The 17609-nt window shown below is 45.1% G+C and overlaps 2 protein-coding genes across 4 annotated transcripts; one reads left to right on the forward strand and one right to left on the reverse strand.

Annotated features, from left to right (window-relative positions):
- The first annotated feature begins 1765 nt into the window (after nt 1-1765).
- Nucleotides 1766-6782, forward strand: LOC119312025. Of its 2 annotated transcripts, none has more exons than XM_037587747.1 (13): nt 1766-2079; nt 2231-2377; nt 2901-2952; nt 3104-3156; nt 3390-3856; nt 4391-4551; nt 4772-4969; nt 5070-5367; nt 5481-5605; nt 5685-5769; nt 5912-5985; nt 6155-6215; nt 6446-6782. In XM_037587747.1, exons 1-13 carry the CDS (start codon nt 1964-1966, stop codon nt 6505-6507), a joined length of 1899 nt encoding a protein of 632 aa, XP_037443644.1. In that variant the 5' UTR covers nt 1766-1963; the 3' UTR covers nt 6508-6782. The 2 variants fall into 2 exon arrangements, with proteins under 2 accessions (XP_037443644.1, XP_037443645.1); XM_037587748.1 differs by having other exon boundaries at nt 6449-6782.
- Nucleotides 6783-12599: 5817 nt separating this feature from the next.
- On the reverse strand, nt 12600-13700 carry LOC119312027 (photosystem I reaction center subunit III, chloroplastic). 2 transcript variants are annotated; one of them, XM_037587752.1, is made up of 2 exons: nt 12911-13700; nt 12600-12800 (listed from the first exon to the last, which is right to left on the reverse strand). In XM_037587752.1, the coding sequence occupies exon 1, from the start codon at nt 13643-13645 to the stop codon at nt 12950-12952; it is 696 nt and encodes a 231-aa protein (XP_037443649.1). In that variant the 5' UTR covers nt 13646-13700; the 3' UTR covers nt 12600-12800; nt 12911-12949. The 2 variants fall into 2 exon arrangements, with proteins under 2 accessions (XP_037443649.1, XP_037443648.1); XM_037587751.1 differs by having other exon boundaries at nt 12906-13699.
- Between the last annotated feature and the right edge of the window lie 3909 nt (nt 13701-17609).

The raw sequence follows: 17609 nt of genomic DNA on the forward strand, positions 1-17609 counted from the left end.
GCGAGTTCGATGTACATCTGCTCTAGATGGGCAATTTTGCAATTCTAATACTAGGTGTGTGCACAATATATATGCCATGTGTAACTCTATAAAATCTTAGATATTCTTCATGAAGTAGTAGATAAATTTATCTTCTCTTATCTATATATTTGATCTCAAATATTCACTTTATAAGACAATCCTGCGTTTCATCACTCTATAGAATGTTGGACCACTCCACATGCTCTAATGACAATCGGTTGCTTCTGAGATGCATGACATCGTGCACACAATGTTAACTATCATGTTAGCTTAGAGATTCAAAGCAAAATTAGCCATCCTATGTGCTGGGTTGGTAAAATGTATGCATTTGCTAAAGTCAGGTGGCGGAGATCTCTGTATATGACAAACGAGTGTTCAACTATGTGATGTCTTTGTGATTCATAGAAAGGTGTTATTGGAGCTGGGAGGAGGCCGCTGCAGCGTGCGGTGGTTTAGAGGGTTGGCCTTATCTAGTGATGGGGTTGTCAGATTTGACAACCATGGTATAGGAACCGTAGGAACCAAGGAAGAGTGTGTTGGCTGGACATTGAATAAAGAGACATGGATTCCATTGTGTTTGTAGCAAAAATTAGGCAACAATCATATAGGATGTGGTCAGATAATTAATGAAAACAGTTGAATTGAATCCAATATTTGAGGAAAATCGTCTGCCACTTTTCATCTTTTATGCAGTTAATGAAAAAGGCATCCCTTGCCCCAACCCTAGCGCCCCTCTAGAGTCTAGACGACCCCCTTTTTTCTACTGGCGAGGATGCTGATTCTCCCTAGCTTCGATGATCGTCTAGATATTGAGTGGGTTGGAGGGGTGCGCCGTGAATCCTCGATGGTTGTGTTGTTTTAGGTCCTAACCATGGCTAGGATTAGGTGTCCGTTGGTGGCACCTAGGCGGTGGCGGTGTAGTGGAGTAGTCGGTCCTTCAAGCTTTGTCCTCATCTCGGTGGCGACTCCATCATCGACGACAGGTTAGCGAGGAATCTCCCAAAGGATTTGCGTGGTGTTTCGGCTCATTTGGATTGTGGTAGCAACCTCAACTCAAGTAATTCACAGTCCCTTTCGCTGCCTCGAAGACAAGGTCTCCGAGTAGGGCGTGCGAGACTATGTTCCTCCACTTCGTCTTCTGTCATCGTGTGATGGCGCCACACCTTAGAAAGGATGCTGATATAATGGTGGATCCACATGGAAGTCTTCATCGGGAAGAGCCTCGAATGGTGTCGGTTTAGTGATGCTTCTGCGGTTGGTCTGGAAGGGGTTGGGTGCAGGTTGGTTCATCGCCTAAGCTTCTATCAAGGTTTAAAAGAGGTTGTGCAACAAGGAACTTATTTGAAATAAAAAGTGAGGAGAGGTAAGTGTCATTGTCATCGGTTGAATAAGGCCAAATGAGCCAAAAATTAAGAAAGAAGCATTCGAACCTTTTCGTCGAACCTGTTTTTCTTTTGTTTTGGGTAAGTTTCGTCGAACTTGTTGCGCGGGGGTGATGAGATCAGCAGCACTGCGTATGCGTAGCCGGCCGTGGCGCAAGCCCGAATTCCCGAGAGACCTGCGGGCCACCACTATCACCACCATCACCCCGGCCCGAGCCCAACCCCGTCGCGCGGCACGCGCAACGGTCTTGCCCCGCCCGTCGTGTGTACGTGACGGCAAGATGACGAAGCTTCTCCACCTTGGCTTGGCCTCCTCCCTCCCTCCCTCCACTCTCCGTCTCCTATTTTTAAGCACAGCACAGCAGACAAGACAAGCGGCAACCTCCAAGGCTCCAACTCCAAGCTCACCCCAACCCCCGCACCACAATCCCCATCACCGGCATCACCATTCTTCCCCGTCCGCCCCGCCCCAGCCCGGCCAGCCCGCCGCCGCCTCTCTCTCTCTCTCTCACTCACGCCGCGCTCCAGCTCTACCCGACCGACCCCGCCCGAAGCGCGTGATGGCGGCGCACACGCACAAGCGGCCGCTCGGCGCCGTCGCGCCGGAGCAGGAGCAGGAGACGCCATGTTCCCCGAGCAAGCGGCTGCGGCGGGCGGGGCTCATCGTCATGTGGCTGTGAGTACCTCACCCCTGACCACCCCCACCTATCAGCCGCCGTTGGCCTCCTCTTGTGCCGCTCCCTCGGTTTCGCCATTCAATTGCTTCCACGATTTGAACTCACCGCTCGCGCTTGCTTCGTGCGGATCTGCGTTCCCGGCCGCCGCAGGGAGAAGGGCAAGGCGAGGGTGGTCACCATCGGGCAGATGGCGCAGATGCTTCGCCAGTCGCAGCTCGACGTGGCAAACTCGGTCATGGAGAGGCTCCCCAACATACTCGAGAGAGTTTTGGGGGAGCATTTTGGTGCTTTCCAGAGGTACGTATACACATGTTTTTCTCTAGCACAGCTGAGATGTCTACTTAGAATTAATTTTGGATCGGTCTAGCTAGCTAGGTAACAATTTTCCCTCTAGCTCTAGGAAATGGTTTACAAACCAATAGAGGAAATGCACATTTCAGGAAAGTAACGGCCGGTTTGAAGTGTGCCGACGTGCTTGTGGGAACTGCCAGTTTTTATCCCCTAAAAAACACACAGCTATTTTTTATTTTCTTTCTTAAGAATGCTAGTATCAGCAGCGCACGAGCTCATATAGAACGGGAAACTTGACAGTCATACTACTTCAAGTTCAGATAATCAAGTTATATATTCATGGAGTACAGATAAGCCATGGATTTGATCTTCTTCTTTCAGTAACCATAGCTGCATAACATACATAGAAATGGTCTGAGTCTATTTATTGAGTGTTCAACTTTGGAGTGTTGTGGATGTGATGGATAATGCTTCCTATGTTTAGTTGATGGCTAATTAATTGTATCTCTTTTTGTGCTGTATCCAACAGTTCTATTATGGGATGCATAGAAGATAAGGTTCAATTGATTGTACAGACAAAGGTTAGTATCCATGAAACAATGTTTTGTACTCCCTCCGTCCGATAACGTAGTGTCAAAAAACATCTTACATTATGTATGGGACGGAGGGAGTAGTATTTCTTTTATTGTGCTCCTGTGTCCTAACTCCTTTTTGTTATATATCATGCAATAGATGCAGGAACAACAAGCTGCTTCGCTTCCTAGTGGAGTTTCTGAGCCTCCTAGGTATCTGACGTTATAACTTTCTCCTGTGTCTTCCTACAGTTGTCAACACTAGTTCTGCATTAGAAGTTGAGCACTGGACATGCATAGTTCCTCTGCTTAATACTCTCGACAGTTTTTTTTTATTCATGTCATGATACTAAAAATCTGCCAAACCAAGTATATTTGCTTTCTACATAATCTGTGAAGTTTCCTTTTTTGTTACTGTCTCACTCTCGTCCTGTTTTAAATGTTAGGCATGTATCGGAACGCTTTCCTGAAACTGGAAGCGACACTGGAGTCGTCAAGCTATGTTTTGATGTTGCAGGACCAAAAGATACACTTTTCACTCGTTGTCCAGTATGGAAGAATGGAGCAAATGCTAAAGTAGCAATACTTCAAAATGAGAAGCAGATCACACAGGGTGATCTTTCTAAATTGCAAATTGAGATTTTACCTGTTCATGCTGATTTCTTTACTGGACAAGAGGATTTCACCAAAGATGAATTCAACAAGCAAATATATATGTATAAAGGGAAAGAGTTGGTCTTGGCAACTGTTAGTCTATCAAACGGCGAGTCCTCTCTTGGTTCATTCTCCTTTCCAGAGAGCTCCCACGGGAAAAAGTTAAGATTGACAGCTCGAGTGAAAAGGCAGGATCTTACTGTCAGAGTTCAGGAAGCAATCTCTGATCCTTTTGTCGTCAAAGACCGTCGAAGTGAATGTGAGTATATTCACTTATCCATTCTGAGCACCAATTTTTTTTAACTATATCGAGTTGGAGGTACACTGTAGTCAGCTGAAGAGCATGCTTATCCTTTAAGTGTCTGACAAGCTGATTTGAGTAATAAAGAAAATCTTACAGCACATAGTATATCTTTCAAAGAATGATTATGGCCTTATGCATGCAGTGACATTATTTTACCTCAAAATGTGATATTTTGGTGCTAAATGTTCTGCTTTTTGAAGGGGATGGCTTGTTCTGCCAAAAAAGGGTAGCAGTACTGTGAGTCATTCTTCTTTGCTCAGTACACAGTTTATGTCGATTCGTTCATTTCGTGGGTAATGGAGAAAGGGTGGGCACTTTGTAGTTTTTCAATGTTGTACGTGCTAGATCAGTAATAAATTGATTGTAATTTACCATGATATTAATCCTTTGTTAAAAATTATTAGATGCAAATATAGCTAAAATGATCTCATTTAATATTGGCAATCTTGTCTGAACTCTGAACACACCCAACCTTTTTGCCTACTTCAGCAAATGAGAAGAGTCCTATTCCATCCAAGGAAGACGATATACATCAACTGAAGAAAATTTGCTTAAAGGGAAAACATTGGAATAACCTTGTGGAGAAAAATATTACAAAAGTGAAGCACTTGTTGCGCCATTATCATAAAGATGATTTTGGTCTCCAAAAGGTATGTATGCAGTTATAGTGATATGTCTGCACTCTTCAATGTTTCAGATTACCTGTAATAGATAAGAGTCATTAGTTAACCATTGTCCTGGATCAGGATAAGATATCCAGCATCTCTTAGGACTTATTTGGACATGTGCTGCTAAATGTACTAATATGCACTATAATATCTGGTATCATTTCATTAATTGATAAGATAATTTTTAATTTATGGCAATTAGCTTGCTGGCATGAAGAAGGGGGATTGGAATACCATGATTGAACATGCTACCACGTGTGTTCCTGGGGATGAGATATATTCCTATTGGGTTCCAGAGGATAATTGTCAAATCTTATTCAATGATTTCTATGATCTTGTCGGTAAGATGACTGATATCTATGTTCCTTACAGCGTCAATGACGTCGATCAGTTTCCACAGGTACTACATCTAACACTCTTCCACTTCTATCATAGTTAAGCAGTTGATAGTCACTAAAATAATAGTGTGCTGGTAATTACCTACGGATATTCTGTTACAGCTTAAAGTGAAGAACTGGAAAATGTCTGCATACAAGAAATTTGAGGATCTGGAGAACTCGGGGGGTCTTATCCCTGATTATTTCCTGAGTAACGGCCGCCTTGTCCCGGCAGCGCCTCCGAACAACGGTGCCAGTACTTCCAAAAATCAAACTACTGCAGAATTTGGTGAGCAACAACCATTTCTGCAGCAGAGTGGATTCCCACTGGCACAGATCTTTGCAAAAAATGTTGCTGCTCTTTCGAGTCAAGAAGGACCACCATTTGCACAGTGCAGTTACGAACAGGTTGCGCATCAAGGTAAATACTGAACGCCCAATTTTGTATCAAACATAGTCCACATTGTGAGTGCTGCCTCCGTGCAAAAAGTATTATTATTGCTACTCACAGTTTTGGCAATCAATTTTCTGTAGAACTATATCAGCAGGATCCTTCTATACTGTGTAATGGAATTCCTCCCTATTTGACCCATGGAAACATCGATGGTCAGGGATCATTCTCAGCCTGGTCAATCAGCCCATCCCACAATTTTGCACCAGTAAGTAAAGATACTTGTGACAGAATCAACTATTCCATCCAACAATTCATTGCCAACTCCAAATATTTCCTGGATGTAGGCTGAAGAGGACAATTCAATGACTCGTGCAAATCTAACTGCCCAACACAATGGATACTCAAGCTCCTTGATGACTGCTGCTCCTGGTAATTCCTTGTCTTGTAACAGGCGTGCTTGCTATATCCAGTTTTTTTTAATGTGATAGTATAGGCAATGTTCTTGACATTCAAATCACTTCTCCATTATGCATTGTTGGGTCCTGATATGTTGGTGTTGGCACTTCCTCAGGTGTAGTTAGTCAGGGAACCTCTTCACTTAACCATGATCAGGCTGGCATCGTCAATGCGTCATATACAATGGAAGTATGTGCTTTTCTTTTTAATAAGTTGGATGTGTCATGGGAATTTTGCTTTAGAACAGATCAATTATCTTCTCTCAGGCCAATGTATATCAGTCTATGGCAATCACACGGCTTTAGATCTTTTCTCTCTGTTTGCAAAGTCATGATGATGTTTGTTCTTGCATTTCCAGGAATTGCTAGGAGTAGCAGAAGCACATGTGGCAGATCAGGCCTTCGTACCAGCTAACAACGGTATGCGGTTTTTGATTCCCATGATAACCATATGTAGTTCTGTTGATATAAGCTAAGCTGCTAAATCACAGAGCTTGGCAATTTTAACTTCTGATGAAGCAAACTGATGTTTACCTTCACAATAACCAAAGTGTATATGCTTGACTGATGACTACCATTCTACCAAACTGTTGAAACCCTGTCTGCTTAAAAGTTGAAATTGCCCTGATGGTGCGTTTCTTTTATTTCAGCAGACCTGCCGAATTCTAACAACCAATCTCCTGGTTATGAATATGATGGTGGCATCTGGTGATTGAACTTGAGACCACAGCAACAGACTCTCCTCTACCAGAGTAAATAAACATGATGGTGGCAGCCGGTGATTCAAGTATTCTGTGTGATTAAGCATTTAGTTTGTAAATACCGATAGCGTTGTGAGTAGTAACAGACAATATTGTTCAGTATATTGCTGAATTTGCTATTGGTTGCGGTAGGCATTTGGGTTGTATTCTTAAAGAACAATCTTTTAGAAAAAGAGGGCACTTCGCTCTTCTTGAACACCGAGGAGCAAATATTCGCATTGCTGAACTTGGTGTAATCATGTTAATCAATCTTTTTTGCTGAGGTGAATTTCCTATGCATGTTGACACATTTTCACTTTTTTGAGTTAATTCCATTTTTTACCCCTGAAATATACGCTTGTGACAGATTTTACCCCCAAATCGACATCCGGTCAATTGGTGGCCTCTAATTGAAAGATTCCTTCCACATTTTACCGCTGGTTCTCGTTTTGATATTTTTTTCCTCTTCAAAAACCGGTTCAGACGTTTGGCTTGGCATTTTGTCAAACAGGTCGAGCGCGCCGTCGAAATTCCGGTGGCCGCCCATCCTTTCGGATGCACGCGGCCGCCGCCTTGTGCCAGGAGTAGGACGGCCGCGGTTTAGTTAGCACCAGCGATTTGTGCCCAACTCGCTCGCCTCGGACTTGGTCGGGCTGTCCGCGCGTGTGTCGTCGAGGGCCACCCCAGACACCATGCCGTCAAGGGTGCGTCGGTGCTCTCTCTGTCTTGGGCCTCTGTTTCCTGCGTTTGGATGGCGGATGGACGTCAAGCGGCGAGCGGGAGGAGGCGCATCCGAGAGGAGCACGGCGGCGCGTAGGAGGGAGGGAGGGTGAGCGGCAGCATCGCACGGGCAGTGGCCATGGCGGAGACGGACGAGCTCGGAGCGCATGCTGCTTGGGTGGGGCATGCTCGGAGAGGAGAGAGGACGCCCTGGGCGAGCAGGTAGTGGGCACGTTCGGCTCCTGCAGTTATCGCTGCAGCTGGGATCTGGCGCGCGCGGGCGAGTCTGGACGGAACGGAGGCCACGAGAGGGTGAACCGGGTTTTTTTTCAAGGAAAAACAAAAACAAAAGTAGAAAGAAAAAAATCAGTCAACATGACATGTCAAATCAGCACTGAATCGAGATGAACAGCAAAACTAGGAGGTATTTTATGTCAGGGGGAGTGTGCCACCAATTGACCGAACCGTCAACACAATGTCTTTCGATTCATTTGCATGAATATTGAAGCAATTGTCATCTGGATCGAGAGCCATGTAAGCGTCCTGCGTCGTGTGGGCGTTATCATTTAGTGTCACACGTGTGCGCGCTCCTCGCCCGAGCGGACGTAGGACGCTCGCCCGAACGTGTGGGTGAAACTGCTCTTCGCCCACACGATGCTCACAGGGCGATAGATGAAAACTACAGGTGTGCATATGTGGCAACTAGTTAATCACACACGGCAACTATGGTTGACTATACATGTCAACTATGGTTAACCACACGTGACAACTCCAACTAATTACACATTGTGCATAAATGGCAACTAGTTAATCATACACGATAACTATGGTTGATCATACATGACAACTATGGTTCGATCACATGTGGCAACTCCAATTAGTTATACAATGACAACTATATTCAACGATACATGACAGACATGACAACTATAGTTAATTACACAGGCAACTAAAATTGATTGCACACGCGTTCGGGCTCAGGGGATGGGGGTGAGCAATTGCCACACAAGGTCGTGTGGGCCATCGTAGCTGCGCCCAAACGTATGAATGTTCGCCCACACTGAGTCGTGTGGGTTGTTTCCTTGGTACAAACTGGACGAGTCATGTGGTTGGATGTCCATTGTGCCACACGTGTGGCAGTTATTGGCGTCCATATTTTAAGGATAAAAAAAGAAATCAGGACTGCATGTAAATTTTATAGATATATAGGAGGAAAATGAAGGAAATATGCCCTAGAGGCAATAATTAAGTTATTATTTATTTCCTTAATTTATGATAAATGTTTATTGTTCATGCTAGAATTGTATTAACCGGAAACTTAGTACATGCGTGAATACATAGACAAAACATATAGTCCCTAGTATGCCTCTACTTGACTAGCTCGTTAATCAAAGATAATTATGTTTCCTAACCATATACATGTGTTGTCATTTGATGAACGGGATCACATAATTAGGAGAATGATGTGATGGACATGACTCATCCGTTAACTTAGCATTATGATCGTTACAGTTTTATTGCTACTGCTTTCTTCATGACTTATACATGTTCCTCAGACTATGAGATTATGCAACTCCCGAATATCGAAGGAACACCTTGTATGCTATCAAACGTCACAACATAACTGGGTGATTATAAAGATGCTCTACAGGTGTCTCCGAAGGTGTTTGTTGGGTTGGCATAGATCGAGATTAGGATTTGTCACTCCGTGTTTCGGAGAGGTATCTCTGGGCCCTCTCGGTAATACTCATCACTATAAGCCTTGCAATTATTGTGACTAATGAGTTAGTTGCGGGATGAAGTATTACGGAACGAGAAAAGAGACTTGCCGGTAACAAGATTGAACTAGGTATGATGATACCGACGATCGAATCTCGGGCAAATAACATACCGATGACAAAGGGAACAATGTATGTTGTTATGCGGTTTGACCGATAAAGATCTTCGAAAAATATGTAACCAATATGAGCATCCAGATTCCGCTATTGGTTATCGACCGGAGACGTGTCTCGGTCATGTCTACATAGTTCTCGAACCCGTAGGGTCCGGACGCTTAACGTTCGATGACGATTTGCATTATGAGTTATGTGATTTGATGACCGTAGTTTGTTCGGAGTCCCGGATGAGATCACGGACGTGATGAGGAGTCTGGAAATGGTCGAGACGTAAAGATCGATATATTGGAAGGCTATATTCGGACATCGGAAAAGTTCCGAGTGATTCGAGTATTTTTCGGAGTACCGGAGAGTTTCGAGAATTCACCGGGGCCTTAATGGGCCATACGGGAAAGGAGAGAAGGGCCCCATGGCAAGTCCAAATTGGACTAGGGAGGGGGTGGCGCCCCCTCTCTTTCCTTCTTCCTCTCCTACTCCTTCCCTTTCTCCCCTCTTGGAAAAGGAAGGGGACTCCAACTAGGATTGGGAATCCTAATTGGACTCCCCCTATAGGCGCGCCCCTCTTAGGCCGGCCTCCTCCTCCTCCCACTTTATATACGTGGCCAGGGGGTACCCCATAGAGACACAAGTTGATCTTTTAGCCGTGTGCGGTGCCCTCTTCCACAGTTACACACCTCGATCATACCGTTGCGGAGCTTAGGCAAAGCCCTGCGCCGGTAGCATCATCACCACCGTCGCCACGCCGTCGTGCTGACGAAACTCACCCTCGGCCTCAACTGGATCAAGAGTACGAAGGGACGTCATCGAGCTGAACGTGTGCTGAACGCGGAGGTGCCGTACGTTTGGTACTTGGATCGGTTGGATCGCGAAGACGTTCTACTACATCAACCACGTTATTGAAACGCTTCCGCTTTCGGTCTACGAGGATACGTGGACACACTCTCCCCTCTCGTTGATATGCATCACCTAGATAGATCTTGCGTGATCGTAGGAATTATTTGAAATTACCGCGTTTCCCAACAGAAAAAAGGGAGGGAACCCCTACAAAGTCCACATGACCAATACAAAACCCAAATCTAAACAATGAAGAATTGTATACATCTTACAACAAGAAACTAGGGAACAAAAGGAAGCCTGAAAACCAGCGACAAGGAGCAAACAAACAGAAGACTTGCTCCAATTAGAAGCCCGCATCCGCATTCGCTGGCTAACGGCCCTGGTAAACACTTCAAGCCTCATACCGCTACGACCAGACCTCCTGCGCCATAGCGGGAACAACATCCTGAAGGTTGGCCCAAAGAAGAGGAAGGTTGGCCCAAAGAAGAGGAGTGCTCCCGACGATGTTGGTGACCCTACGTACGACCAACCAAGAGGTGATTGCAACTAGTGGCGGGGCTTGATGATGATTCTTGAGGAGAGGCTAGTCAAAATTGAGATGGCGAAGAAGATAAGTTATGCATGAACTCTGAAAAATATTTGGTATTCAAATCTAATAATTAGGGGTAGTTTTCCTAGAGTAGGGGGGGGGGGGCAATGGCCCCCTTTGGCCCCATGAAGCTTCGCCACCGATTGCAACCTTTGAGTTCAGAGCTAACTTGCTGAAGCAAGCAAAGTAATCATGTTCTCTTCAGCATTTTCCAACCTTCGGGGAAGTGTGTTCTCACTGCCTGAAGTCCTCTCGATGAATAGTGCTGGTCCTTCTAAGAAAGAAACACTACCATTTTCACGGTATCCTTATGAACAGACTCTGCATCAAGGTCAATATTCAACACCTGCATAATTTTTCAAACACATCCTCCATACTGTTATCGCTACTTAATTGCAAGAAAATTATTATTTTTATTATTGCTTCTGATAGTTTTGGGGACTGGCTTGCTATAGGACTTTGTCAGCACGATCCTTCTAAGCCACGTTATAGAACGCCGTACAAATCTAACCCAGGGAAATGTCTTAAATGCTGACGGATCACACTCAACGTAACAAACTCTGTTCCACAAATATTTTTCGGTAAGTAAACTTACATATATTGAATTAATGCTCCAGTCATTTGCTTCAAAAGTTTGAACCATAGTTTTAAATGCCAAATAGCGGCAGTCCTTCAAATCAGGTATAGCTTGCTATTTTGTAACTTTACCAGACAACTGTATATGAATACCATTTAGTGGCACCCTGGTCAAACAGCTATAGCCTGCTATTTAAAATTTAGCCTTCTGGGCAACCAATGCTATTGAATTCATGCTCCAGCAAATTCATCCAGAAGTCAGAACTGACGGTCAATATATTTCAACAACATCCAACAATTTTGTCCCATGATTTTTCATTGAAATCTGAAAATATGTTTCCTGGATGATAGGTTCCAGGGGATGACCTGACTGCAGGTGCAAGTCTAACTGGCCAACAGGTTGAATACTTGGATTTGTGGGCAAGCGATGCTCTTGGTACTCCTTATCTTATAGAAGGTGTGCTTGCTACACCCAGTTTTTCTAATTTCTCAATATATGCAGTGTGCTAGATCATCGATAATCCAATCACTTCTCCATTATGCATTGTTGGGTGTTGATATGTTGGTGTTTGCACTAACTCAGATGAAGTTGGGCAGGGAACCTATTCAACTTACCATGATCAGGCTGCCATCTTCAGCGGATTACCTTCAACTGGTGTGTGTGCTTTCTTTTGAACAAGTCATGGGAATTAGTTTACTCTTTAGAACAGAACAATTATCTGTTCTCAGGCCAACAATGTATATCAGTTTACAGCAATCACATGTCTTTAGTTTTTCTTTTTTCGTTTGTTATGTCATGATGACTTTTGTTCTTGCAGTCCCAGGAATGGCCAGGAGTAGAAGAATCACATGTGGCAGACCAGGCCTTTATACCCGCTCACACCGGTATGCGATGTTTGATACCCATCATGACCAGTGATAACTTCTGTTTAGTCTGTTGCAGTGGTCTCAGCTGCAAACGTCTCTTCCCATTTTAAATTTTTTTTTTTTGAAACTGAGGCAAAAGCTTTGCCTCATCCATTAATTAAGAGAGAATAGAGTTTGATGTTTACCGTCATGATCATAATTGTACCAAGCTGTTGAAACCCTGACTGCTTAATGGTTAAAAGTGGGCTTGAATTTAAGATCTTCCTTTCCTTCCGTGCACTGATGGTGCGTTCCTTTTGTTTCAGCAATGCACGCGAATTTCAGCAATACAAACTTTCCTCTACTAGACTAAACAAGATGGCGGCAAGTGGCAACCAGTGATTTAAGTATTCAGTGTGGCAAAGTTGGTGTAGTGTTTCTGAGTAGCAACGCAGATCTGTCATATTGCTCCATGTGGACCAATGGACCATGTATGTTAAGTTTGCTAGTAGACATTTGGCTTATACCTATTATTGTAAAAATACCAACCTTTTTCAAAGTTGAGTTTCCTATGTTTGTTGGCACATTTTCACTCATGGTATGCTGTGCATCATGAAATGGTTCTCAACAATTTGAACAATTGTAAAATACACACATGTGAAGAGAGAACACAATAGTTATACAAGATTGGGTTCAGTTTCTTAAATACAAGAGGCGAGCTTCCATTTCTCCAGCATCCTATCAGCTCCTACACCAAGCCCACGCAGATCAACACCACAAGCCCTCATCCTCCGCTGCCCATCTGCCAAAGCAAACAAGAACACAGGACACATCAGTCAGTTGAGCCATGCCATGGTATGACACAGATGCAGAGCAGAGCACGTTCAGGCATGGATGCAGAGCTCACCTGACCTGGGACTGACTAGCCAACCACGCACGCATGGCAGCTACTTAGTAGCCGATGTCGGCGTCGTCGACGACGAGGTCGCCGTTGATGAGCTCGCGGTAGGCGGCGACGGGCCAGATGAAGCCCCTCGGGATGATCCTGGCGGCGAGCTCGACGTCGATGATGATCTCCCGCATGGCGGGCTTCTTCTCGCCGCTGACGGCGATGAGGTAGCTGCGGCCGACCCACCCGATCCACCCCGCGATGTAGAGGAAGAGCACGCCCGGGGTGATGAACTCGCCCCAGTGCCGCTGGTCGCCGCTGACGATGAGGTGGGGCAGGCCGTCGGAGCCGCAGAGCAGGCCGAACTTGCCGTAGTTCTCGAACCGGCGCTTGGTCTTCTCGATGGTGGCCTGGATGGCGAGCGCCGGCGCCGAGTCGGGCGCGTACTTCTTGAGCGACGAGTTGAGCTTCTTCACCGACTGCTTCTCCCGCTTGGCGAACGCCTTGGACTCCTTGCACGGGGTCAGGCCGGCGATGTCGGCGGCCGCCGGCGGCGGGGAGGTGGCGGCGGAGGAGAGGAGCACGGACGAGAGCGCCAGGGCCGCCGAGAAGGTCTTGATGGAGGCGGAGAGGGAGGGGGTGTTGTTGTCGCCGCTGGACGCGGAGCAGGAGACGGAGAGGCGCGCCGGCGGGCGGGCCAGGCGCGGCTTGGCGGCGAAGGCCGTGGAGGTGGCCATGGAGGCGGCGAGGGCGGCCATTGCTGCGTCCGGCGCGCGGGCGGGCGTGTGGAGGGGTTTGGTTCGCGATCGGTGGAGGGTGGGGGTGGGGGAGTAGTTTAGTTTGTGTGGGTTTGTAAGAGGAGGGGATAAGGAGCGTGGCGCGAGTGGGTGAGGCGGGGATAAGAGGGAGTGAGGTGGGCGCGCGCCATTGGCACGGGGGAATCCGGCGTGGCCGGGTGGGCGCGCGGCGGCAGATTTTGTGGGGGCAAAGGCCTTGTGGCTGCGGTGCGCGCTCCCCGTATGCAGATTGGATGCCCCGGACACGTCCATCTCAACTGTTTGTTCAGTCAACCGTGATTCATGTTCCTCTATTTTTCACCCCAAAATGATACAGACCTTCATTGCTTTTGAGACAGCTCACAATCCATGCCGAATGGTGAAAAGATTAAGACCTATTATTAATGTTGACCGGAAATACATAGCCACTTAAACATAATAAGATTGCATCGAGATTCCGAGACCATCAAACGACCCCTACCACCGCTAGAACGAGCCGTTAACACTTCTCTATCGCTGCTCCCCTATCGGAGCCAGCTTGACCGTGTCGATGCCAGCTGAGAAGTCTTTGTGCGTGTGCCCCTAAGGACCAGCGTGCTGGAGCCACCATCGTCGGCGTTGAACCCTTGTATAGATCTGAAGCACCCGACACCAAATCTCGCCACATGACGAGAAACGTTAACCTTACCGCACCAAGGAGACTACAGAAATCTACGCCGGAGCACCGCCGACTATGTCCGGATGAACAAACTCGAGGAGGATCGAAGCCCCGAAGACAAACTTGAAGAAAAAACGCCACCATCCACCCAAGCGCCGCACCTGCGAGGACTAAATAACGCTAACCTAAACTACTAACTAGAGTGGAGGCAACGAGATTTCCCTTCCCTTTACCGGCCGTCGATCGGTGCGGAGGACAGATGGAAGGCGAATCCACAGGCTCACCGGTGAAGCCTAGAGGGGAGAGTTTTCCTTAGACGCCAAGGGACGTGATTCATGTTCCTCTATCTGTCAAAACTGTAACTAGGAAGATGCCTTGGGGAATGTATCTGAGACTCCCAAGCTAGAAAACTCGTCATTACAGATCGTGTTTTTATTTTGAAAAAAATGAATGGTGACATTAACATAAAGCCTGCATATGTATTTACCATGTTGCAAAAATATCTAAACCTGAATTCAGGATACAGGTTGAACTACAGAAGAAAAAGAAATATCTTCTGTTGGTAGTGATGATAGACTGAGTTCATGTGCTCGTTTCAATTACTTGGTACTGTTCAAACATTGAGAAAAAAAATGCATGTTTCAACCCCGAACTCATGACCTAGTTTAGTGTACAACCCAAACTCCAATATTGGTTAGAACATGACCCTCGAATTCCAATATCGAAGGTTAGAACACAACCCTCAACTAGTAGCTTCGGGATTGGTAAGAATTGAAATCCTTTACAAGGGAGACAAGGTTAGTTACGTTTATATATGTAAAATTGAGATCTAATGAAGTAACACATGGTCTTGCAAAAGTGGAACCAATCTTCAAGCATATCCAATTGATTCACTATCCCCGAATCTTGAAAGGACAATGGAGGATTAGAATGAGCGTATATCAAGAATTCTTGTGGTCCCCTTCTAGAGCTACCAGTTGAGGGTTGTGTTCTAACCATAACTGGTCTTCGGGGCTGTAAATTAAACTAGAGCGAGAGTTCGGGGTTGAGATACACACTTCTCTCTTCAACGTTGGACTTGTCTTTGTTTGTTTCTTGAGCTATGTGATGAACATGAATTTAAAAATTTGTGAGATAATACATACATAGTGTAAATGGTTTGATATTGTTTTCAGTTTCTTTATCAATTTCTAGAGACGATCAAAACAACAAAGGGAAATACCACACACATGAACGAGATAATGCACTAGCTCCAACAGCTCACCACGGGGGCAACAAGTACATTCTGTAGAAGGATTTTCTATTTTACATACTAGACAAGAGGTTGTTGGATTATATTGTACATGATTATCGATGTTATTCTCAACAAGAAATGCACTTAATAAATCTCTACCAGCTCATCATGGTGGATCCGTCATGCCTAATTTCCAGATACCACTCAATCCAAAGTAGGGAAGATATTCCTCTTGAGGAATGCTCGATGACAAGAAGACTTCACCGCCTAGCTCCATCTGATTACAATTTTAAGCTTAATAATAATACACACGAAAGAATTTGGATGTGATGGAAGATCACAAATGGGAAAGAAATTGTGGCCAATTTGTATGATCTGAATGACTTCTAACCTACCTACATTCTCGTGCTCTCTTAGTAATTATTGTAAGTGAGTATGAGTGTAGGAACGCCCACGCCTTTACAAGAGCCCAGATTATGGATGGGTGTTGGAAATGAGAAACTTTATATGGGCATGCTACCTAAGGGTGAGAAGAGATGCACTATTACTCTAGAAGGCTCTCTCGCGGGTAACTATGTCCATAATCATTGTGCGAAGCGTTGCATGATGCCAAGTTACCATGTAGGTAGGACAAGGGGGCCTCACCATGTGACTCTCTCTCTCTCCCCCCCAAGCCTTCTCTATTTGCTCGCGGGCCCAACCATGTGATTATCTTTCTCAACCTTCTCTCTCTCCTATGAAAGTTCAGATTCTTACAATTTTTGGAAGTTTTAAAATTCTAGAACTTTCATAAGGGATAGTGGCAAGTGGGTGCGTGGGGATAAGGGGGAGTGATGTGGGTGCGCACCATTGGCACGGGGGAATCCGGCCTGGACGGGTGGGCGCACAACGACGGATTTTTGTGGGGGCAACCGGCCTGTGGGTACGGTGCGGCGGGGGCTGATTCTGGGTGCCGGGCTGTGCGCTCATCATATGCAGATTGGATGCCGCAGACACGTTCATTTCAACTATTTGTTCAGTCAACCATGGTTCATGTTCCTTTATCGGTTGAAACTGTAACAACTAGGAAGGTGCCTAGGAGATGTAAAAAAAGATGTCTAGGAGAGACATAAAAAATGCCTAGGAGAATGTATTTGGTACTCACAGGCTAGAAAAAAGTCCTCGTTACAAATCTTATTTTTATTTTAAGAAAATAATGAATGATGACATTAACACAAAACATGCATGTATTTACCATGTTGCAAAAATATGTAAACTAGAATTTAGGATATAGGTTGAAGAACAGAACAGAAAGAAAAACTTGTGTTGGTAGTGATGATAGGTTGAGTTTGGGTGCTCATTTCAAGTACTTGGTACAGTACAAACATTGAGAGAAATGCATATTTCAACCCCAAACTCACGACCTAGTTTAATTTACAACCCCAAACTCCAATATCGGTTAGAACACAACCCTCAACTATTAGCTTCGGTATTGGTCAAAATAAAAGTCCTTTACAAGCGAGACAAGGTTAGTTATGTTTATACATGAAAAGTCGAGATCTAATGACATAATGCAAGGTCTTGCAAAAGTGGAACAAATCTTCAAGTGTGTTCAATTGATTCACTGTCCCCTAATCTCGAAAGGATAATTGAGGATTGGAATGAGCGTATACCAAGAATTATTTGGGTCTCTGCAATCAATATGTGTTTGAATTTTTGTGAGATGGCACATACATAGTGTGGTTTGATATTGTTTTTAATCTTTTTGGCGATTTCTAGAGACGATCGAAACAACAAGGGGAAATACCACACCCACGTGGACAAGGTAGTGCAGTTGCTCCAACACCTAACCACACAGCAACAACTGAATTTTGTACAAGGGTTTGCAATTTTACATGTTGCATTGTCCACGTGGGTCGTCGTTCTGGAGGAAGTTGTTAAACTAGACATGATTATCAATGTTATTCTCAACAAGAAATGCACTTATGATAAATCTCTACCACCTTACTGTCTCAGATCCGTCATGCCTAATTTCCAGATACCACTTATTCCAAAGTAGAAAAGATATTCATCTC

This window comes from Triticum dicoccoides, chromosome 5B (genome assembly GCF_002162155.2).
Source record: "Triticum dicoccoides isolate Atlit2015 ecotype Zavitan chromosome 5B, WEW_v2.0, whole genome shotgun sequence".
Lineage (NCBI taxonomy): Eukaryota > Viridiplantae > Streptophyta > Magnoliopsida > Poales > Poaceae > Triticum > Triticum dicoccoides.